At 50.2% G+C, this 23,166-nt stretch overlaps 1 protein-coding gene across 8 annotated transcripts; it reads left to right on the top strand.

Moving 5' to 3' along the window:
• Positions 1-6,967: 6,967 nt before the first annotated feature.
• Positions 6,968-22,277, top strand: ZNF12 (zinc finger protein 12). 8 transcript variants are annotated; one of them, XM_059699337.1, is made up of 6 exons: positions 6,979-7,243; positions 7,663-7,912; positions 8,842-8,898; positions 12,715-12,841; positions 13,081-13,173; positions 15,971-20,071. In XM_059699337.1, exons 3-6 carry the CDS (start codon positions 8,884-8,886, stop codon positions 17,815-17,817), a joined length of 2,082 nt encoding a protein of 693 aa, XP_059555320.1. In that variant the 5' UTR covers positions 6,979-7,243; positions 7,663-7,912; positions 8,842-8,883; the 3' UTR covers positions 17,818-20,071. The 8 variants fall into 8 exon arrangements, with proteins under 8 accessions (XP_059555324.1, XP_059555325.1, XP_059555320.1 ...); XM_059699335.1 differs by having other exon boundaries at positions 6,979-7,272; XM_059699339.1 differs by having other exon boundaries at positions 6,979-7,276; positions 7,670-7,912.
• The last annotated feature ends 889 nt before the right edge of the window (positions 22,278-23,166 follow it).

Genomic DNA, 23,166 nt, shown 5'->3' with positions numbered 1-23,166 from the left:
CAGGAAGGAGACGAAGCAGCTCAGTGTCCTGCGGAAGGGGGGACCTTTTTCTGAAGCGCCTGCCTACCTCATACCTTGCTATTCACCCACCACTGAGTCTTTTCTTCCCTCCCTCCCTCCCTTCCTCTCTTCCTCCCTCCACCCTCCCTCCCTCCCTCCCATGATACAGGCCACAGCTGGGCTATCCATCCCCCTGCTGGTGGACACTCCCTTGTTTCCACATTTGGGCTCTGAGTCCTGCTTTTGATCCATTGTCGGAACTTTGAGGAGAAATTCAACGTGTGCTCAAACGTGTATTTTTTATTTTGATCACTTGTGTGTTTGCGCTCCACCCACATCAAGGGTGCGTGCAGTCCAGCCAGGTTACCCTGAGAACAGAATGGAGGGTCCTCGAAAAACTAAAGGTAGGACCGGTCTCCGACACAGCAATCCCACTTCTGGGTATCGATCCGAAGGAAATGAAGACAGGATGTCAAAGAGAGATCTACACCCCCACTTTATTTTTTTTGCTGCAGCATTATTCACAATAGCCAGGACATGTGTCCATCAACAGATGAATGGCTACAGAAGATGTGATACGTGCAGATAAAATGGAATGTTATTCAAACACGAGAAAGGAGGGAATCTCGGCATATGTACCAATATGGATGGACTTTGAGGGCATTTATGCTGAGATAAGCCAGACAGAGAAAGACGAAAACTGCACGCATCACTAATATGTATAATCTATATCTATAAACTCCTTATATGCAAAGAGACTGAACAGAGGAACAAATGAACAACCGAACAACCGGTCACTATGACGTGCGCTGACCACCAGGGGGTGTGCGCGGATCATGGTGGGTGTCAGCCGGGGCGGGATGGTGGAGCAGGTGAGCAGGGGCGCCAGACCAAGGTGGGGCGCCGGTCGCTGTCATCGGGGCGAGCCTCTGGGGGTTACTGAAAATTCTTTGCACTCGCACCTGCTGCGCCTGGCCCCAATTGCTCTGCGCTGTCAGCGGTGCGAGTGGGGCCGGCACCATCAGCATGTGGGAGCGGAAACAGCAGAGGATGGCCCGAGACCCTCCCCTGTGCCCACCACAGCCTCGCAGCCCACAGTTCCTTTCAAGGTGCACGAATTCGTACACTGGCTCCTAGTCTAAAATAAAAAGAGTCAAACTCATAGAAACAGAGAGTAGAAAAAAGGTTGCTGGCGACGGGTACAAACATTCAGGCATAAGATGGAGGTCTGAGGATATCATGCACAACATGGTGGCTGTGGTCAATAACACTGTGTTGCATAATGAAAATTTGCTAAGGGAGCTTGGCCGGGTGGCTCAGTGGTTGAGCATTGACCTTTGAACTAGAAGGTTAGGGTTCACTTCCCAGTCAGGCCACATGCCGGGGTTGTGGGCTGGATCCCCAGCGTGGGGCGTGCAGGAGGCAGCCGATCCATGGTTCTCTCTCATCATTGATGTTTCTCTCTTTCTCCCTCTCCCTTTCTCTCTGAAATCAATAAAAAATATATGTTTCTTGTCAAAACCGGTTTGCTCAGTGGATAGATTGTCGGCCTGCGGACTGAAGGGTCCCAGGTTCGATTCCGGTCAAGGGCATGTACCTGGGTTGCAGGCACATCTCCAGTAGGGGGTGTGCAGGAGGCAGCTGATCGATGTTTCTCTCTCATCGATGTTTCTGACTCTCTATCTCTCTCCCTTCCTCTCTGTAAAAAATCAATAAAATATATTTTTTAAAAATATATATGTTTCTAAAAAATTTGCTAAGAGTAGAACTTAAGTGTTTCCACCAAAAAAAGAAAAGGAAGGTGAGTGTGTGATGGACAAGGGAATTAGGCGGGAGCCCCCTGTCACAATAGACACACATCCCATCAGCGCAATGCAGCTCTGAGTGGCTTGTGGTTCTCTATGGGAATCACACCGCGATGGAACCGAAGTCTAAGACTGTCCGCCCACCCCCCCGCGCCCCGGGGCCCAGGGCCTCCTGTTTGCAGCTGGGACTTGCCAGCTGGGCGGGGTCTCGGGGACCAGGGCACAGCCCCCCCCCCAGCTCCCAGGGCCACGGGAGGCCCCGCCCCCCATGCGCGCGTCCCCTGGGCAGCAGCTCGGAGGTGGAGGAGCCTGGTGACCGATCCTGGTGACAGATCCCGGTGACAGATCCCGGTGACGGATCCTGGTGACGGATCCCGGTGACGGATCCCGGTGACAGATCCCGGTGACCGATCCTGGTGACCGATCCTGGTGACAGATCCCGGTGACAGATCCTGGTGACCGATCCTGGTGACAGATCCCGGTGACGGATCCCGGTGACAGATCCTGGTGACAGATCCCGGGGGCGGGGCCAGTCATCGCCACCGAACCGACACCTCAAAGGGGAGAAGAAGTCAACAGGAGGAAACACAGGCGAGGGCGCGGCTTCTCCGGGACCAGGACCGCGTGTGAACAGGCGAGAGGCGCGGGGCGTGGGGTCCGCACCCAGAAGTGAAAGCAGAGGAGCGACCGCGGAGAGAGACGCAGCTCCCCGCCACCCTCAGCCAAGCGGGGGAGCCAGGCCCCTCAGGCCCGGGCCCTCGGGCGCGGAGGCGGGGGGGGGGGGGCACCCGGGACTCCTCCTGGCCTGGCGGCTCTCATCAGCCGGAAAATGCACTGCGCCCTGGAGACCTAGCGGGTCTGGGGGTGGGATGGGGAGAGGGGAGGAGCTCAGGGCCTCTGGGGGCGGGTCAGCGCGGGGACCGAGGAGGCCCGAGCCTGTGCCCGGTGGTGGGGCTCTGCACAGCGACCCCCCAACTACCCCCATCGGCTACACGACCCCCAACTACCCCATCAGCTACATGACCCCCCAACTACCTCCATCGGCTACAGACCCCCCAACTACCCCGATCGGCTACACGACCCCCACCTACCCCCATCGGCCTCGCGGGCCTGGCTCGGACCTGGAGGACTCGCCACGCAGCACAGGATGGAGCTCAGGGAGCAGGCGGGGGGGGGGGGCGGGGGGGAGGAAGAGAAGGAACTGGGGGGAGGGGGCGCCCCGGGCGGAGGGGCTTCCGGAGGGGCACAGGCGGGGCTACCAATGTGCTGGGACCAGTGGAGCAGCACCCACACCCGTCCCAGCGGGAGCTGCCTTCAGGGGGTCGGCGGAGGGGCCTGGGGAGCAGACCCTCAAGAACCCCAGAGGCCAGAGAGCCTTCGAACCCCCCAGCCGAGCCCCCAGCATCTCGCAGGCCCTGGGACTGGAACTGTCCCGGGTGTAACAGGGAATTTTCCACGGAGGAAATTGGTTACCGCTGTGTGTGGGGTGGGGGTGGGGGGGGGGGTCTGATTACAGAATCTTAAATTCAGAAACGTGTCCCAGCGGGATGTCAACTTTCAGAGGGGGACCCCGCCTGGTTCCTTCAGTGGTTCCAGCGGTCCAATCGCGGACCGAAGGATTGCGGGTTAGGTTCTGGTTAAGGGCACGTACCTCTGTTGGATCTGGTTGAGGCACGTGTAGGAGGCAACCAATTGTCCTGTCTCTCTCACATCCATGTCTCTCTCCCCTCCTCTCCCTCCCTTCTACTCTCTCTCAAAATCAATGAAAACATGTCCTCGGGTGAGGATTAACCAAAAAACAAATCAGTCCGGCTGGGGTTGCTCAGTGGATGAGCGCCGACTTGTGAACCATGAGGTCAGGGTTGATTGCAGGCCAGGGCACATGCCTGGGTTGCAGGTTCCATCCCCAGTGGGGGGCGTGCAGGAGGCAACAGAGCCATGATTCTCTCTCATCATTGATGTTTCTCTCTCTCTTCTCCCTTCCTCTCTGAAATCAATAAAAAAAGAAAATATTTAAAAACCCACAAATTTCAGAGGGGGGGACTGTGGGGGAGGGGCTGGGGGAGAGGGAGATGGGGTGGGTGGGGAAATGGAGCTGGGCACTTGGAGGGAGGCAGGGCGGGAGGTGGGAGACACACTTTGATGATCCCCTTTGTGTCCGGAGCATCAGTGGTCACCCCCAGAAGTGCTGCCTGTGTGTGTCGCCCCACCCCAGCACCCGGGGACCTGGGCGCCCATCCCTCCCCACCCCCCTGTGATGCTGCAGAGTGGGCGGTCGGGCCATCGGAGACAGTCACACCGAGAGCCTGGGACCAGGCCGGGTTCCACGGGACCGTGTTGGCCGGAGAAGCCGTGAGTCGGCTGGAGTTGGGCCCAGGTCAGAGCCACGGAAACGCAAGCCTGAGCCCAGGCCCTGGCCATGGAAGGCAGAGGCATGCGCACTGTTTGCCTTCGGAGAACACGGGCAGGACGGCCAGGGGGCTGTACCAGCAGCTCATTCATGTTCTTTTAAAAATATACATATTTTTACTGATGTCAGAGAGAGGAAGGGAGAGAGACGCAGAAACATCAATGATGAATCGTGGATTAAAATAAAATAAAAATAAAAGGAAGTGAATTCACTGGCCAAAAAAAAAATATAGGTGACAAATTGGGGGAAATAATTGCAGTTACGCCCTAAACATTGACACGTGAAGAGTCCAATGAAGCCACAGGAGGGGGTGGGCCTGTGCTGCTTCCCGCCACGGAATCACAGGGCCCAGGCAACCCTCCAGCTGAACAAGTTTAAAAAGGGGGAGATACACGAATCGGCAGCTTTTAGCCATTTGGAGAGAGAGAGAGAGAGAGAGAGAGAGAGAGAGAGAGAGAGAGAGAGAGAGAGAGAGAGAGAGAGAGAGAGAGAGGGGAGCCCAGCAGGAGGCCAGGCCACGTGCTGCAGCCCAGCGTGGCTCTGAGCCGGCCACCGCGGGCTGTGGAGGGGGCGTGGCCGCTGGACTGACATGGCGGAGAACCAATCAGAGAGGAGGAGGCGGGGCTCCCGGTCTCCAGCGTCTTCCGCTGAGCCCGTCAGAGCACGTGGAGGAGGTGAGAGCCGGAGGCCGGGCCCAGGCGGGCGGGTGCGCCGCTCATCTGCCCCGGGAGGCTCCAGGTGCTGGGCCAGCTGCCCTCCTTTACCTGTGAATTCGGAAACGAGGACAGAGCAACGCGCCCTGCCGTGCTCCCAGCTCAGGCCGAGATGTGGGCACTGCCACGGGCCATCCGTCTTTTCCATCCGTGAGAATTCAGGCCCGGGCCGCGAGAAGAGCAGCAAGAACTGGAAAAGGCGGTCCTGGCTCCACAGCCCCTCCATGCGGGATGCGCTTAAGGCTGCCGACTGCGCTCCGGAGCACGACCCACCCCCCTCCGCCTGTCACCCCGGGAGCCGGGGCTGAGCGCCGGGCAGCGCTCGGAGCTGTAACCGCCTGCTCGTCCTGTCCCGGGACAGGGGAGGGTTCCCTTTCCCTGGGGATAAAGGCGATCGGCCCGCACGGATGGCCCCCAGGTGCCCGGGGAGCTTACAGTGGCTGTGGGAGGACGGGTAGCCCATGGTGCCGCCGAGGGTGAGCGCATGGCTGTGAGGACTGTGCCTGCGCAGCAGGTGAAAAGACAAGGTTCCTTTTTTATCTGGTTTAATGGTTATTCAACAACAAAACTGTTTTCTCTGTTTTTACATTTGCGGACATGATTTCCTGGGTTGCAGATTTTGCTTTTATTTTATTTTTTTATTTTTTAACTGATTGTGTAATATATATGTGTTTTGATTTCACAGAGGAAGGGAGAGAGAGAGACAGAAACATCCATGATGAGAGAGAAGCATGGATCAGCTGCCTCCTGCACTCCCCCTACTGGGGATTGAGCCCGAAACCCAGGCATGTGCTCTTAACAGTGGTTCTCAACCTTCCTAATGCCGCGACCCTTTAATGCAGTTCCTCATGTTGTGGTGACCCCCAACCATAAAATTACATTCATTGCTACTTCATAACTATAATTTTGCTACTGTTATGAATCGTCATGTACATATCTGATATGCAGGATGTATTTTCATTGTTCGCGACCCACAGGTTGAGAACTGCTGACTTAACAGGATTCGAACCCGGAACCCTAAGGTCCGCAGTCCTACGCTCTATCCACTGAGCCAAACCGGCCAGGGCAGGAGATTTTACTTTTAATCCCACCCCCTCCCCATCAGCTTTTTATTTTATTTTTTTAAAAATATATTTTATTGATTTTTTTACAGAGAGGAAGGGAGAGGGATAGAGAGTTAGAAACATCCATCAGCTGCCTCCTGCACACCCCCTACTGGGGATGTGCCTGCAACCAAGGTACATGCCCTTGACCAGAATCGAACCTGGGACCCTTCAGTCCGCAGGCCAATGCTCTATCCACTGAGCCAAACTGGCTAGGGCAGCTTTTTATTTTATTGTTTGATTGATTGCCTGGTTTTATTTTTCTTTTATTTTTACATCTTTATTGTTTAAAGTATTACATATGTCCCCCTTTTTCCCCCTTTGACCCCTTCTGGCCCGCCCCCGCCCTCCACCCCAATCTCCCCATCAGCTTTTTGGAAACACAGTTGTATTATTTCACCATAAAGAGGGGTTGATCCTTGTCCTGATGAGCCCATTTTTGAGAAGTGACACTTTTGCCCAACAATCCTCCTTCCGAGGTAAGATCTTCTCACCTTTTTCCAATTGTATTTACTGATTATTTATAGTTTTACGCATTAGTTGTGAAATCTAGAAAAGCTACAATTTCTATTATCCTTCCTTCCTTGGAGAAACTATAGCGGGGCATTTATTGATTCCTAGTATTTTGGTGAAACTTCTAGTATTTCAGATAAGTGGACATGATACACCCCTCTGTTCCCGCGCCTGGTTGTGGGGGATTGAGACACCCTTCCTTGATCCCCCACAGGAGGGAAGACAAATGAGAACCTGGCATCCCGCCCCGGCGGCGAGCTTTCCCCGCCCGAGCGGGAGACTTGGAAGACGCTCCCTAACTGGGCGGCACGCGGACTTATGGGAAATAGAGTCCCGCTGCCCCGGGTGGGCCCCGGCCGGTGACTTCCGGCGACCTCTTGCGCATGTGCACTCGGGCTGTGTGCGTGTTCGCGCAGGCGCCCTGCCGCCGCGCTGCTGTCGCTTCCTGTCCGAGCCCAGGTCGCCGCTGCCCCTGGTGCCCAAGCCGTGGCCTCTGTTGGGCGACGATCCCAGGGCCTGCGGGGCTGGGCGCTGTCCGGTCGGGCCGCCACGCAGCGGGCGCGGGGCTGTGCGGGCGGAGTCTGGAGCGGGGACCCGGAGGCGACCCGGAGCCCGCGGGCCAGGCCCGAGGAGCTGGGCGGCGGCGGGGTCGGGCCCGGCCCGTCGGCATCGCGGCGCCCGGCCGAGGCGCGCGGGGCGGTGAGGCCCCGGCAGGGACGTTCTCCTGAGTGAGTGTGTCCCGTAGGCCCAGAGCCGGCTCCTCGGGGACGCGGCTTGGGAGGCGCAGAGGCGGGGGCCCCGGGAGCCTGGGGGCGGGTCAGCGAGTCCCGACGGGCGGTCGTGCGCTGGCGGCCGCGGCAGTTCTGGGTCCTCCCGGCCGCGGTGAGCAGGGCTGGGGACTCGCCCCGGGCGAGGACACGGGAGTCTGCGGCCGGGAGCGTGGACCGCTTCCCGGGGACCCGCGTGTCAGAGGCGGAGGGTCAGGCTGCCGGGAGCGGGCGCCGCCCCGGACCGGGGACCTCCCTGTCTCCTGGGGGCCTCGGGGGTCCCAGCCTGGGTTCGAGGTGCCCCTGCTCCCTGCACCCCCAACACCCCTTCCTCCGCCCCGCCCTCCCCAGGTTCCAGACGTCTCTAAACGTCCCCCAGGACCTAGTTCACCGCCTAGGCGTGTGCCCACTCCCCTCGGAGCTGCCTGTGCCGTCTGGTGCCGCGGTTCGATGAGCCCGCAGGGGGCGCCCTGCTCCTCGGTGACAGCGGAAGAGACTGGGCCTGAGAAGGGCGGGACATGCCCGGGTGTCCGCCTGAGGGTGGGATCGTGAACAGGACTCAGGCTCCCAGGCCAAGCGTTGAGCCCTGAATTATACTTAAGTCAAAGTTTCTTAAGAGATTTTTTTGTTCTCAAGTTTGTACAAAAAATTTAAAAGACTTAGCCCTGCTTGAGTGTATGCCTTTACTCAGCATCCTGTGGACTTCCTGATCTTGTTAAAATAGTAAGAAAATAGATGACTGTAACAAAATTTCTTTTTTTATTTTCTATATATATATATAAAAGCCTAAGTGACCTATCCGCCAACTGTCTGGTAGCTATGATGCGCACTGACCACCAGGGGCAGGCGCTCAAAGTACAGTGGGGCCTTGACTTCACGAGTTTAATTCGCTCCAAGACCAAGCTCATTAAGGAGCTGGTTAACTCAAATTACTCTATCAACTCAAAGCAAAAAATCAGCCGAGAGACAGCTGGTATCTCAAAAAACTCGTTAGTCGGGACACTCGAAAGTCAAGGCTCCACTGTACAGGCATGGAAACATGGAATAGACTGATGAATCTCAGAGAGAAGGGGGGGGCAGGGCGGGAAGAGATTAACCAAAGATCTCATATGCACACTAGAGGCCTGCTGCGGTGGGGTCCCTCGGCCTGGCCTGTGGGGATTGGGCACAGACTGGCAGTCTGACATCCCCCAAGGGGTCCCGATTTCGAGAGGTCGCATGCCAGGCTGAGGGACCCCATGGGGCACATGCACCCGGCCTCTAGGGTATAATGATGGAGGATTACTTCAATGGGCTTTGATGTTCATTCACTAATGAGAAATGTATCCACTCAGTCGCCAGGGATGTGGGAGTTACACACACAGGTGGGCTCTCCCTCATCATCCTCCCAGCCACTTCTGAAGGTTTAAAGAGACAATCTCCCAAGATGTCTGATGGGACTTTCTGGAGAGTTCTTACGCAGGAAGAGTCGTCCTTGGCAGGCCAGATCACTCCTAACTTCGCTGCCTGCACTTTCCTTCTCCAGGTCAGCCTCTGGTTTCACAGTCCTCGTTTTTCCAAGAGCAGCAGAAAATGAATAAATCTCTGGTGAGTTTTTCTGGTTACGTATTTCTTCCCTAGTTTGTTTTATAATACATCTCTTGGAGGTGAATAGTTCAAACTTTAAAATGGGAAAGCAGACCACATAAAGATATAATCAGACAAAACAGAGCAGCAGGTCAGCACCAGGCATTTATCATGTTTGTATGTGTAGATAGCATGATCCTCCCACGCTCTAAAGCGAAAGTACAGGTGTGCCTTGTGTGCTGACATTCATCACAAAAAATGACAAATCCCATCCAATATTTGACTTTCATTGACCAGCCAAAAGCAGCCATTTGTTTTCTCGTAGGTTTTAAAGATTTTGTTGACACCCTAGCTGGTTTGGCTCAGTGGATAGAGCATCAGCCTGAGGACCAAAGGGTCTTGGGTTCGATTCCGGTCAAGGGCACATACCTTGGCTGCAGGGTCCTCCCCAGCCCAGGCCCTGGCTGGGGCTCATGCAGGAGGCAACCAATTAATGTGTTTCTTTCACATTGATGTTCCTCTCTGTTTTTCCCTCTCTCTTCCAATCTCCCTATAAATCAATGGAAAGATATCCTCGGTTGAGGATTGACAAAACAAAACAAAACAAAAATTTCATGACGATGTCACTGTAATTGTGACTAGCCGTTCTAAATAACGAGCCCTAAGCCATTGCCATCCGTGCCTTGTGCCTCCTGTAAGCCAAGGGCTACTGCCCAGGGAGCACTCCGTGCATATGACTTCGCTGGTGACGGAAACATTGCTGTCCCGTAGATCCACTGTTGTTAATGCTTGATCCAGGGGTAAAACCAAGGCCATCGGAGGAGTAGCCCTCTCACCCTTCAATTAAGTCTCCCCAGGTATCTCTCCCATCATCTGTTGGGGTTGCACCGCAAACTGCAGTGACGTGTCTGGCACAGATTCCTCATGTCCCATCATGGTTTATCTGGCAGCCTGCAGCCTTGGTCTGTCCCTGCCCCTCTCCTGAACCCAACCTGGTAAAGGCCCCTGTGATCTAGCCTACGGACACCTGGAGGTTCGCCAGTCCTACCCTCAACCACTCCCGCCTCACCCATCGGCAACGCCCTGTGTTGGTTTCTGTACAGATCTTTCCTTGGACTTGGTTTTAAGAGGCAGTTCTTTCTCTCCAGGAGCTTCTATTCTCCTTGGAGGAGATCATTCATAAAAGTAGTTGTGGGAGATGACAGATCCCTAGCCCCCAGCAGTGCATGGGAAGCTCTGTGGTGAGGGTGAGCACAGCCTGGGTGTAACTGTCCCTTCTGAGTGTGAGGCTCGGTCACTGGGCGGGGAAGGGCCGGTCTTGGTATCAGGATACTGGTGTTTTCTTTTGCTTTTCTTGTGACTTATAGTCTTAAGTGTTTATACATTTTTCCAGTTTGAGTCACATTAGTAAACATTGTTTTCCAGGATTACCATATAATTTTGTAATATTTTCATTTTGTAAAATTGAGAACTTGGTATTTTTAAATTTTTCAAAATGAGCAAGTTTGTGTGGGTGAGTCCCCTAGTTCAAGCGCACTCTTCAGTGAGTACTGGGTGTAGCGTCTTTGGTGGTGGCGGTGGCGGTGGCGGTGGTGATGGTGGTGGCGGCGGCGGTGGTGGTGATGGTGGTGGCGGTGGTGATGGTGGTGGCGATGGTGATGGCGGTGGTGGTGGTGGTGGTGGCGGCGGCGGTGGTGGCGATGGTGGTGGTGGTGGTGATGGTGGTGGTGGTGGTGGCGGCAGTGGTGATGGTGGTGGTGGTGGTGATGGTGGCGGCGGCAGTGGTGATGGTGGCGGAGGCGGTGGCGATGGTGGTGGCGGCAGTGGTGATGGCGGTGGCGGTGGCGGTGGCGGCGGCGGCGGTGGTGGTGATGGTGGTGGCGGTGGTGGCAGCGGCGGTGGTGGCGATGGTGGTGGTGGTGGTGGCGGTGGTGGTGGTGATGGCGGTGGTGGTGGTGGCGGGGAGGAGGAATTCCTTGGTTTGGTGGTTCTTCCCTTTCTGTCTGATCTGAGTCTCCCTCCCAGGCTCTGGAGCCATGTCAGTCGCGTTCTTCAGAAGGCCACGCCGACGGCATACTAACTGCTGAGAGGAGGCGTGGCGTGTCTGAGTGTCTTCCTTTCTCCTGATGTGCAGGAGGAAAGAGGACTCTTGCTGGCTCGGGGACCCTTGGGCCAGTCTTTGCCCCAGTAGGCTCTCGCTGTCCCTGGTCAGGCCTGAGGCTGGTGAAAGTCCTCTGGGGACACTTTTTTCTCCCAGCCTTTACCAGCGAGGTCCGGTGCTTCCTCCCTTTCCCGCCATTACGACGGGCCTCGGGAAATGTGAGGCACCGGCATTCCCCTCCCCACTGCGGGAAGCTAGCTCTCAGGGGAGTGACTGGGATGGTCACAAAGTATTCTCACTCCCATGCCCCACGTTCCAGCCTGTATGACAACATCTAACACTTCTCATCCTGTGACCATACGTCTGTCCCTGACAGCGATTGGTCTGAGGGGTCTTCTGAAACACTGTTACTGGTTGTTCCTATGTCTTCTGTAACTAACCTAACATCCTAAAGATCTGCAGTTCTGATTGGTTTCTTAATTTGTTATCCAAGTTTCCGAAACCCACTTTCTTAAAATTAAAAGTGCCCGCAAAGCTGCTTTTTTTTTTTTAAATCCTCACCCGAGAATATTTTTTCCTATTGATTTTAGAATTGGTGGAAGGGAGGGCAGGCGAAGGGGGAGAGAGAGAACTATTGATGTAAGAGAGACACATCGAATGGTTGCCTCCTGCACGGACCCTGACTGGAGCTGGGGATTGAACCTGCAACCCAGGTACATGCCCTTGACCGGGAGTCAAATTCACGACCCTGTGGTGCACAGGCTGACGCTCTAACTACTGAGCAGCGCCAGCCAGGGCAAAGCTTCTGTTTTAAGCCAGAGGAAGAACAATGCAATTTTCCCTCTCCTTATGCATAAACGTGAACTTGGCCAAGCTACTAGTACTTAAAGCTGTCACCAAATCACACATTGGTTTAGAACAGTCACAGTCATGCTGTTTTCAAGCAGTAACAATGCATTACAAATAGAAATGGTTGCTGACCGTTCTTGTGGTGGGCCCTGGTCAGAACTGCCGCAGGCTTACCATGCAGGACAATACATGAGGCTACTGCTGCCTGGCTTGCCTGTTGCTTTGGTAACGGGCAGAATTGCAGATTGGCTCCCGTAAGCTGGAGGGACAGGTTTGGGCAGGAGCAGCAGCTGAATTTCGGGCATGTTGAGTTTGAGATCTGGGACCTGTCGGGAATTTAGGAGAGAATCTGGGCTGGTGATACACGTTTGGTAAATGCCGATACATGGGTGGTAATTAAATCCATGAGGCCAGATGGGAGCACCGTCTGGTGAATGCAGACAGCAGAGAGTACAGGAACCAGAAGGGAACCCAGAGCCCATCTGGGGATGACTTGGAGGGAGGAGGAGCCAGCCGAGGAGACTGAGCAGGAGCAGCTGGGAGCAAGAGTAGAACCAACACTGATCGTGTTCTGGAAGCAGAATGAAGGAGCAAGTGCCCCCTGTTTTCACAAGTGCCCCTCAGGCCTGCGCTCCTCAGGGGCAGGCTGCTTCTGCCTGTCTGAGTCTCCCCAGCAGCCAGGAGTGTCTGGCTCACAGTCAAGACCGTTTCTTTTTGGGTGTGAACTCTGAGTGAACTCTCAGGGTCTGAGAACTTTGTTTCCCTCCCACAACCTGCAACATAAAAGGGTTACAGGGCTCCTGGTTGCCTTGACCAGCGAGCTCGGTAAGCTCTTGTCCCAGGACGCCTTGTCCACGTCCCCAATTCCCATCGCGCTGCCGTTGCAGGAGCCAGTGTCATTCAGGGACGTGGCCGTGGACTTCACCCAGGAGGAGTGGCAGCAGCTGGGCCCGGAGCAGAAGACCACCTACAGGGACGTGATGCTGGAGAACTACAGCCACCTCGTCTCCGTGGGTGAGCAGAGTGGCTGAGTTTCTAAGACATAAGACATAGGGGATTTCCCACACATTTTCTGACTTTGAATTTGATGGGGCAAATGTGAATAATGTGTTCTGGGCACCAGGAAGGGCATTTACCTCCCAGTGAATCTTGGCACAGGTCAGAGGGGCACTTCGGTTGTGAGTCTTGTAAGGCACCACTTTCTGCAGAAGCCCAGCAGCCAGGCTCCAGTTCTCTTTCCTTTCTGTTAATAGGGTGTCACCTTGTCAAACCGGAAGTGATCATCAAGCTGGAGCAAGGAGAAGAGCCCTGGAGAGTAGGAGAAGTCCTACTTCACAGTCGCCCAGGTGTGTTTGGGAGGCGGTGAGGAGGTGACTGCTAACTTGGCAGTGTTTTTCTGGAATTGTTCATGGTTCCAAATCTTCAAAAGTGACTAGAGGTGGTTAGCTACCTGACTCTCACTCCAAAGATATCCTCCTTCCCCACAAACACTTGTTTTAGAGCTTTTCCATGCTTACCTCCCGGAACCAAATCCAGTCGCTTCCTCTTAAACCTCGGGTCTTGCTCGCTCTCGCGGCATTTTCAGTGACCCATTGTCATAGATTCTTTTTGTTTCGGGGCATTCATAAGTCTGTTACTACAATATAATTTATGTGACCTTATGTTAGTGCCTCCACCTCCTTTAAAGTGCATTGCCTCAGATGTGTTTCTCTCCCTACTTCCACTTGTCACTTCTCTTTTGAGGTAAGATCCCAGACCCCGCCCTGGGCCTCAGCCAGTGAAATCTGTTCACCTGTGTGGTCATTTGGGCTTGTCCTGCTCATTATTCCTGAGCCCCAGCCCTTCCTCAATGTGGTGACAGCAGGAACTGGGTCTCCCTCTTTTCCCGAGCGCTGTTCACCTTGTCTCTCTTATTTCCGGTTGCTCTTCTGTCCCCAGTGCCTTCATAATGAGGACAATGTACAGAGAGGAACTGTGACTCATTCCTCCTCCCGTGTCTCCTGCCTCAGGTCTCCGGGGTTTCTGTTCATCGGGTTTATGTGCCTTGTCTGCCCTGTCCTGGGGGGGGGGGGGGGGGTAACACCTTCATTCTACTTGGATTTACAAGGTGTTTACCCGAAGTTCCAGTTAACCCTGCAATCATTTCACAGGATGAGCCTACAGTGATTCCCTGTTAATTCCCAAGGAACCTAACTTCCTCATCCTCTAAGAATAACCACAATCATAGCCCTGGATTGCCTGGAAACCAAGTTGTTTCCAAAAGCGCTGCTAAACTCCATTTACTCCACATTACAAACGTGTTCTGTTCAGGTGACCGTTGTCCCTACAGCTTCGCCTTTCAGTGGGGTGTGCGTCATCTGGCCAGATAACACATTCTCTGAGTCGGAGCTCAGGTCTTCAAACCCTTCCCTCCTTGAAGTTTTTCCTTCGAACTCTTACCCTTACTCTAATTGCTTCACACCACTCCTAGGTCTGATCAAGGAATCTATTATCTGATGGTATATATTTTTAGCTTGAGGCTCATTCCTCCCCTGGATTATAATCCTGTAAAGAAAAGAGAATATTCCCTTCGATGTTGTATGTAACGTGTAGTACACGGTTATTTCTCTTATTATCCGAGGAGCCAGACAGGTGGCAGAACTTTTTTTTTTTGTAATGTATTTTTATTGATTTTAGTGAAGGAAGAGAGAGATATAAACATCAATGATGAGTGGGAATCATTGATTGGCTGCCTCCTGCACGCGCCCTATAGGGGATTGCGCCTGCAACCCGGGCATGTGCCCTTGGCTGGAATTGAACCCGGGACTCTCCAGTCTGTAGGCCGCTGACGCTCTATCCACTGAGCCAGCTAGGGCAGCAGAACTTTCCTGTCCCTCATTCAGAAGTAATTTACAGGTCATTATTTCTGAGCATGCATGTCTAAGTCACATCTCATATATCCTGTAGGTACCTGACAGATACCCACGTGATTCAGATTAAGAACAGCTTCTCTAATTTCTATTTAGGGATTCAAAAGCTATAGGAAATAGAGTCATACTTCCTAAGAGATGGGTTTTGGTTAAGAAAAGAGAACAGAGCCCTGTGGAGTAATTTGAAACCCAGAATTTCACATGGGATTTTAATGTTCCACAAGGCTGATTCACTGTGCAAAAAGGATTGTGTGGAGAGTAATTACATTCAACTTTAAAGAAAAATGGAGCTACTGGAGATGAGAGAGGATTTGAGAAGTGTTTTTGCAAAGCATGGAAGCCCCCTGAGAGGTTTTGAGTAGACCAAGGCTGGAAGTCAAGCAGACGGAAAGAGCAGGAAAAGAGGCTTGGGGTTGAAAGGGAGCTGGGTGTTGGCGGTGCCACAGCATCTCGGGACAAGCTGATACATCAAGGCCTACACTGTGGGCTCTCTCCCCCGAGCTGATATGAATGATGCTGTGTGAAGTTCTGCTTCTCCAAAACAGATCCATCCTTGGAGAGGCATTCCGACCCTCCTATCCAGCAGTGCTTCTTGTTGCTGTCACTGGACTCCATCTGTGGCAGTTCTCTCGCGTCTGTATTGTCAGTCATTCATCGGCATCCTGTCTGCTGTTCTGTGTTTCTATTTTACCTCTATACCCAGTTTTGAACAAGATCTTATAAAGTAGTAAAAGTCAAAGATACTTGTGTTTTTGTCAGTTAATTCCCCCCTTTTGTCACCACTGGGGAGAGGAAGGAGAGAGGGGGGAGAGAGATTTTTCAAACTAAAGAATACAGGGAGCCCTGGCCATTTTTCTCAGTGGTTAGAGCATCGGCCTGAGGACTGAAGGGTTGAAGATTTGATTCTGGTCAAAGGCACATGTGGGGAGGCAACCAATTGTTGTGTCTCTTTCCCGTCGATGTTTCTTTCTCCCTCTCTCTCTCTCTCCCTCCCTCCCTCCTTCCCTCCCTCCCTCTCTTCCTCCCTTTCATTCTTTCTAAAAAATCAATGGAAAAAATATCCTCGGGTTAGGATTAACATACACAATAAAAAGAATAAGGGGAAAAGGTATGCATGGAATTATTTTCATCTATGAAGCTAGCATCTATGCCACAACCAAATGCTTATGTATGTCTCATCCCGTATCTTATGAAGGAAGATGTACAAAATTTGGTTAATTTTGCCTCTTTTCAGAAGCCTGGAAAGTCGACCTGATAGAGAGAGTCCAGGAAAGTGAAGACAAACATTCCAGGCAAACTCTATCCATCAACAACAAAACCCTGATTGAAGAGAGGGGTGATGTTCTTGGTAAGACTTTTAATGTGGAAACAAACCCTGTTCCTTCAAGAAAAGTATCCCATAAATGTTACTCTTGTGAAAAGAGTCTAAAATCCACTTCCGAATATATCAGTAGTGACGGAAGTTATGCAAGAATGAAGCCTGATGAATGTAGTGCCTGTGGGAAATCACTTCTCCATGTGAAGCTTGAGAAAACTCACCCAGGGGAGAAATCTTATGAATTTAATCAAAATGGGGAAGCTTATACTCTAAATAAAGAAAGTATTTATCAGAACATTCATATTTTGGAGAAACCCTTTGAATATATTGAATGCCAGAAAGCCTTTCAAAAGGATGCAGTTTTTGTTAATCCTATGGAGGAGAAGCCCTACAAGTGGAATGAATCTGAAATAGCCTTTATCCAGATGTCAAACCTCAGTGTACATCCAACATCTCATATGGAAATGAAACCCTATGAATGCAATGCATGTGGGAAATCCTTCTGTAAAAAGTCAAAATTCATTATACATCAGAGGACTCACACAGGAGAGAAACCTTACGCATGTAATCAGTGTGGGAAATCCTTCTGCCAAAAGGGAACCCTCACTGTACATCAGAGAACACACACAGGGGAGAAGCCCTATGAATGTAATGAATGTGGGAAAACTTTCTACCAGAAGTTACACCTCATTCAACATCAGAGAACTCACTCAGGAGAGAAGCCCTATGAATGTAGTTATTGTGGAAAATCATTTTGCCAGAAGACGCACCTCACCCAACACCAGAGAACACATTCAGGAGAGAGACCCTATGTTTGTCATGACTGTGGAAAAACCTTCTCCCAGAAGTCAGCACTTAATGACCATCATAAAATTCACACAGGCGTGAAACTCTATAAGTGTAATGAATGTGGGAAATGCTTCTGCCGCAAATCTACCCTCACAACACATCAGAGGACACACACAGGAGAAAAACCCTATGAATGTAACGAATGTGGAAAGTTTTTCTCTCGGTTATCATATCTCACTGTACATTATAGAACTCATTCAGGAGAGAAACCCTATGAATGTAATGAATGTGGGAAAACCTTCTACCTGAATTCAGCCCTCATGAGACATCAGAGAGTACACACCGGAGAGAAACCATATGAATGTAATGAATGTGGAAAATTATTCTCCCAGTTGTCATACCTCACTATACATCATAGAACTCATTCAGGAGTGAAACCCTATGAATGCAATGAATGTGGGAAAACCTTCTACCAGAATTCAGCCCTTTGTAGACATCGAAGAATACATAAAGGGGAGAAGCCCTATGAATGTTATATATGTGGGAAGTTTTTCTCTCAGATGTCATACCTCACGATACATCATAGAATCCATTCAGGAGAGAAACCTTACGAATGTAATGAATGTGGGAAAACCTTTTGTCAGAATTCAGCCCTTAATCGACATCAGAGAACGCACACTGGAGAGAAAGCCTATGAATGTTACGAGTGCGGAAAATTCTTCTCTCAGATGTCATATCTCACCATACATCATAGAATTCATTCCGGAGAGAAACCCTTTGAATGTAATGAATGTGGAAAGGCCTTCTCGCGAATGTCTTACCTTACTGTACATTACAGAACTCATTCAGGAGAGAAACCCTATGAATGTAATGAATGTGGGAAAAAATTCTACTACAGATCAGCCTTCAATAGCCATCAGAGGATCCACAGGCGAGGGAATATGAATGCGCTTGATGTGGGAAGGCTTCTCTGAAGTCAGACCTCATTTTACATCAGAGAACCATTTCAGTGTAATGTATGTAACTCCTACCTTTGCTAAGTCAGAGTTCACACAGGGGAAAGTGGACCGACCTCTGTGCATTACTCACACTTGTAATCCGAGAATTCACAGGGTGGAAACCCCAAGTACAACAAGACACACGACTTGGATACCAGACTGTAAAATGTGTGAACACCTAGAATGTATATATACTTCCATGGAGTCAGACTGTTTCATATATCAGGGAATTCATTCCAAGGGGGAGATCTGTCATTTTACAGAATGTGGAAAACACTTCTCTAGAAATTATTAATACTAAAAGTTACGTTTCTGATATAATATCAAGTTTTTTGTAATATATATATTGTGGATACATGTACTCCTTGTGTAAATAGAAGCTGCAAGGCTAGATAGCTGATCAGGACCACATTAAACTCATACATGAGTGTGTCCTGAGCATGTAGGTCTTTGTTAACTTGCTTTTTAGAATGGTACATTACAGGGATTGTATCTTCATTTGGAATCATGTTTGAAAAGGCAGTGTATTCTTATTGGAATAATTTTTTGACATATGTAGGATTAACCACTTTAATAGTACAGCCATGTTAGTACTTAGTATGCATTGCCATTGAACTAATATTTGGTATATATAAAGTATGTTTCTTCTTGTACTCTTTCCTAGCACTTACAAATGTATTTGATTATTGTTAATGAACTAAATAACTAAACACTGCCGCCAAAATGAAGTCAGTGTTTTTTATAATGTTCACAACTATATCTGAGTCAGCAAGAGATAGAAAATGATGTATAAAATAGATAGAAAGCTGCATAGATAATTTTAAATTGTTAATGCCAGAAGTCACAAGTAGTGAGAAAAACTGTAGTATTCATTGAACTCTATACATTTTAAAACTGAACTTAAAATATTCCTGTTTTTATCTAATTTCTCATCTATTTTTATTTGGATGCCTACACAAATGTAAATGTGCAAACCACCATACTATGTAATTTAGGAATTATGTGTATTTTTGATATGATAGTATTTTTAAACATTGTGCTCTACTCCTTCCTGTTCCCGACTGAGGAACATGTTCACGTGGGTTTGTGCAGACATTGTTGAGTAACCACCCTCGCCACTTGCTCCTTACTGTTTGCTGGCAGAGTTTGGGTATCCATGGAATGCGGGTAAATCTTGATCATTTTCAGCCAGTAATGACAATCCCTTTCTCATTACCAGCAATGGGATGGTCTTGGGACCCAATTCTAGACATATATACAAAGCAGATACCAAACACGTTCTTTTTGGAAAAGGTTTCCTCAAATATTCAAGGAATCCTGAGGTTGACGTGGAATCTTGTATTAAACGTTGCCTTGCTGGGAAGTGATGCTTGGTTATGTCTCAACAATGACGTATAACTAAAGTGTGGCAGAGCAGAAAGACGAAGAACTGGGGCCCAGAAGGGGATTCTGAGCCACTGGACCAGCCATCCATGGAGCCACTTCGCCTCAGGACTGTTCTTCTGTGAAAGACTCAATATCTTCTCCAGCCAGTGGATTTGGGGTTGCTCTTTTATTGATAAAGATACAAAGTGACACTTCTGTAGGAGTCACACAACTGACAAGTGGACTTTAGGTAAATCATTTATTTTGAGGTGTTGATATAGAGATTTATCTTATTTTCTGTAAAGTTTGATGTAAGTAGGTTGAGCATTAGAAACAATTAAGTGTATCTGTTTCCATGAATCGTTAATCACCAACTTAAGGATCTTTGGAACCTGATATAATCTTTCTTTTTATAATGCATGGCATAAAGTTTGTTTAGGTTCATTCATATTATTCATAGATTGTTGCTGCACTGTTAGTTGACAACATATGGTATAAGGTAAGAACCTACTTTTGTTGCCAGTGGTTAGCCTGATGCCTGTGTTTTTTGAATAATTTATTCCTCACCATTGAGAATGAATGGCCACATTTTTTCATTATTTCCACCACTCATGGCACCTGTTCTGTAGCTCAGCACTTTTCCCTCTGTGTTCTTCTAGGACGGTGATTGTGACTGTGCCACATAACAGGACTCAAAGGTCTGGTAGGTTGTAGAGTTCTGTGTAAGAACCATGTATTCAGTTCAAGAGGCCACCCCTTCAGTATATTTGTTGAAATGCTATCTACCAAGGTTTCCACACTCATGTGTCATCATTATAGCTTCAATACACAGTATGCATTTTAAGTAAAATATTTGAAAAGTTTACATGGTTTACCACGTTCTTTTTTTCTGATGGAGCCCTACACATGGAAGGGCTGTACGTGTACGTGGTCCTACGTGGCCTCTTCAGTAATCCAGAAATGTAATCGTTCAGTTTCCCAGATGTCCGTGTTGTCATGTTATTATATCTCTGAAGTTAGCATGTTCTGGTTTAACAGGCCTTGTTTCTCCTCTTCCTGTAAGTACTGCCTGTGAGGTACTTGAAGTAATGGTTTGTCTCAGATTTGATGGAATGGGACATCTGAAAAGGTCTGAACTATTCAGGCCATCGTGGAAGAGACCCAGGCAGAGTTAGTGAGAAAGCAATGTGGGCTGGGTCGGACATGGAACTGAAGACAGTCCAGATGATGTGAGTACTTGCTTTGTGAACACAGAGACCTCATGAGTGGCATGAGCAGATTAGGAACCCTGAGGGGTTTTCTAGGCCTGAGCAAGAGGCCACCCCTTCCTAACACATGGAGGTGAGATTCTCCCATTTTTTAAATCGTTCTAGGGTTAGTGAAGCACTGGTTCAATTGTTGCTCCCGTGGCCTCTCAAATAGGCAAAATGAAGACATGGACCACATTCTACCTGAGACAACGGTCGCCCTCTTTATTCCATTTCACTGTGCCTGGCTGGGTCATCCAGGCAAGCTCCCGAAAGGATGATGTTCCTAGGCCACCTGCGTGCAAATAATGGCTAGCTTTATACAATGCCTCCAATTAAACAGCAAGGAAATACTTTCTTTAAAAAGAGCCTCACTTTTTATTTTTTAAAATATGTTTTGTTGATATTTTACAGAGAGGAAGGGAGGATAGAGAGTTAGAAACATCGATGAGAGAGAAACATTGATCAGCTGCCTCCTGCACACCTCCCATTGGGGATGTGCCCGCAACCAAGGTACATGCTCTTAACCGGAATCGAACCTGGGACCTTTCAGTCCGCAGGCCAATGCTCTATCAACTGAGCCAAACCAGTTAGGGCAAGGAAATACATTTTTTAATCATATTGCCTTTTTCTTCTCATCACAGCGATTTCTACATCACAAATAAATTGCTTTGCTTTCCTTGAATTTAAAGTCTTATGATTCCTGCCAAATCGAGGAACTAGCACAGGCTGCTGACTTATTTCCATAGCCCAACTCTGAGATGCCACTGAAGTAAGAGCAGGTCATGAGCCACAGGACTAGTCTGAATGGGAGCCAGCTCTGCAGGAAGAATGGACGTGGCTCCTCCCGGGAGGTATTGGCAGCCAGAGCCTGTCGGGCAGCTGAAGAAAACTTGGAATAGTTTTCTACACTGTACACATTCTTGCCCTCCATGGTGCCTTCATGAGACAGTTGAGCATCAACCTATGAACCAGTAGGTCAGGGTTCAATTCCCGGTTGGAGCACATGCCCAGGTTGTGGGCTCAATCCCCAGTGTGGGGTGAGCAGGAGGCAGCCAATCAATGATTCTCTCTGATCACTGATGCGATCTATCTTTCCCTCTCTCTTCCTCTGAAATCAATAAAAATATATCTTTTTTTAAAAAAAAACACTATCATTACAGTAAAATGCAACCCTCAGCACCACAGAAAATACCTTCAAGTAATTTGGTGGCTGTAGGACCACATGACCTACACAAATGACAGGATCACATGACCTACACAGACCAAAGCTACTCACTCTTCACATACCTGGAAAGAGGCTTTTAATCAAATTCCACTTTTCCATCTTCACATCTGAACACAATAACATAGACAAAAGCCATGAAGTCCACTGGAAAATAAGGGATAAAGAAAAGAAACAACTCACCTGGGATTTGCTCATTTTTTGTTGTTCTTGGAAGAGTGTGGAAACCTGGGAAGGCATTCCTGGAAACTGGAAGAGGAGGAAAGAGGAACAGAATGAGAGCTGGCTGGCCCGGCAGCACCTCCACTGTCCTCCTAAAACCTCCACACGCCAGCTGTTAACCTTCAACCCTGGAGGAGGAGAGGAGGGTAACACCCGTGCCTTTCTGACTCCTTAAACCTGCGATGTTCACTCCTTTAACTACCTGTCTCCCTCTCACTAACACAGAAACATTCAAACAGAAGTATCTCAAAAGACGAAATAGGACGCCTTAATTAAAACTGGTATTTTTTTTTGGGGGGGGGGGAGACCTACAAGGTCTATTTTGTATATCCGAGAATCCTCATAAAGCTTTGGAAAAGGGGACAGGTGCTTAAACACAGGCCTTTAAAAACAAAACACAACCGCTTCTTCCACCTGAAACCTGTATAATTTTGTTAACCAGGTCACCCCAATAAATTCAATAAAAAGGAAAAGATAAGAGTCCCTCCCCCCCCCAAAAAAAAAATCCTGTTTCGTCTCATTTGAGGGGATGTTTCTCCAAAGGGCCTTTTAGTAGGAATTTGTTTCCATGGGATTGTGTGGCCAGCACCAAGACAGGAATTGGGAACTCTGACTTCTCCCGTTCACTTATTGATCCTAGATGCGTCATTTCTCCTTTTACATTTTTTTTTTTTTTTGCCTTCGGTCAAATGACACAATCGATAACCCTGCAAACCCTCCCTGAACTGCTCTTGACCTGTAAGATGAAAGCCAGAGTAGCCCATCCCCAGGTGCGGGCATGCTGACTGGACGTGGGTAGGAAGCTGCCCGGCTTCTGCACAGAATTCGTGGAGAATGAAGGGGGAGGAGGTGCCATTTGGGGGTGGGTGGGAGTTGAAGGCAAAGGCGCCCGCGCCGCGGAGTCCGCCAGCACCCCGACAACGCGAGCGATTTCTCCCGGCCCATCCCTAGCGACCGCCAGGGCCCGCGGCCTCCTCCCCGCTGCAGGGGGCGCGCAGCCTCCGGCCCTGCTCTGGTTCCGACCGCCGCCTCGGACGCTCTGACTGACTGACTGACTGACTGACTGACTGACTGACTGACGGGCCTCAGGTCGGAGGCTGCAGAGGGGGCGGGGTTCTTCGCGGTTATTGTCCGGCCCTGACGCCCCTTCCTTCAGGCCTCGGTGGAGCTGCTGGGCCCCAGCAGAGCCTGGAGGACAAGCTCGCTTTAGCGGGAACCTCCATGGGGCCCGGAACCCCCAGGCGGCACTCCTACGCGCGCCAAGCA

The sequence above is a fragment of the Myotis daubentonii genome, chromosome 5 (genome assembly GCF_963259705.1).
Source record: "Myotis daubentonii chromosome 5, mMyoDau2.1, whole genome shotgun sequence".
Taxonomy (NCBI): domain Eukaryota; kingdom Metazoa; phylum Chordata; class Mammalia; order Chiroptera; family Vespertilionidae; genus Myotis; species Myotis daubentonii.
This window is presented reverse-complemented; position numbering and strand designations above follow the sequence as displayed.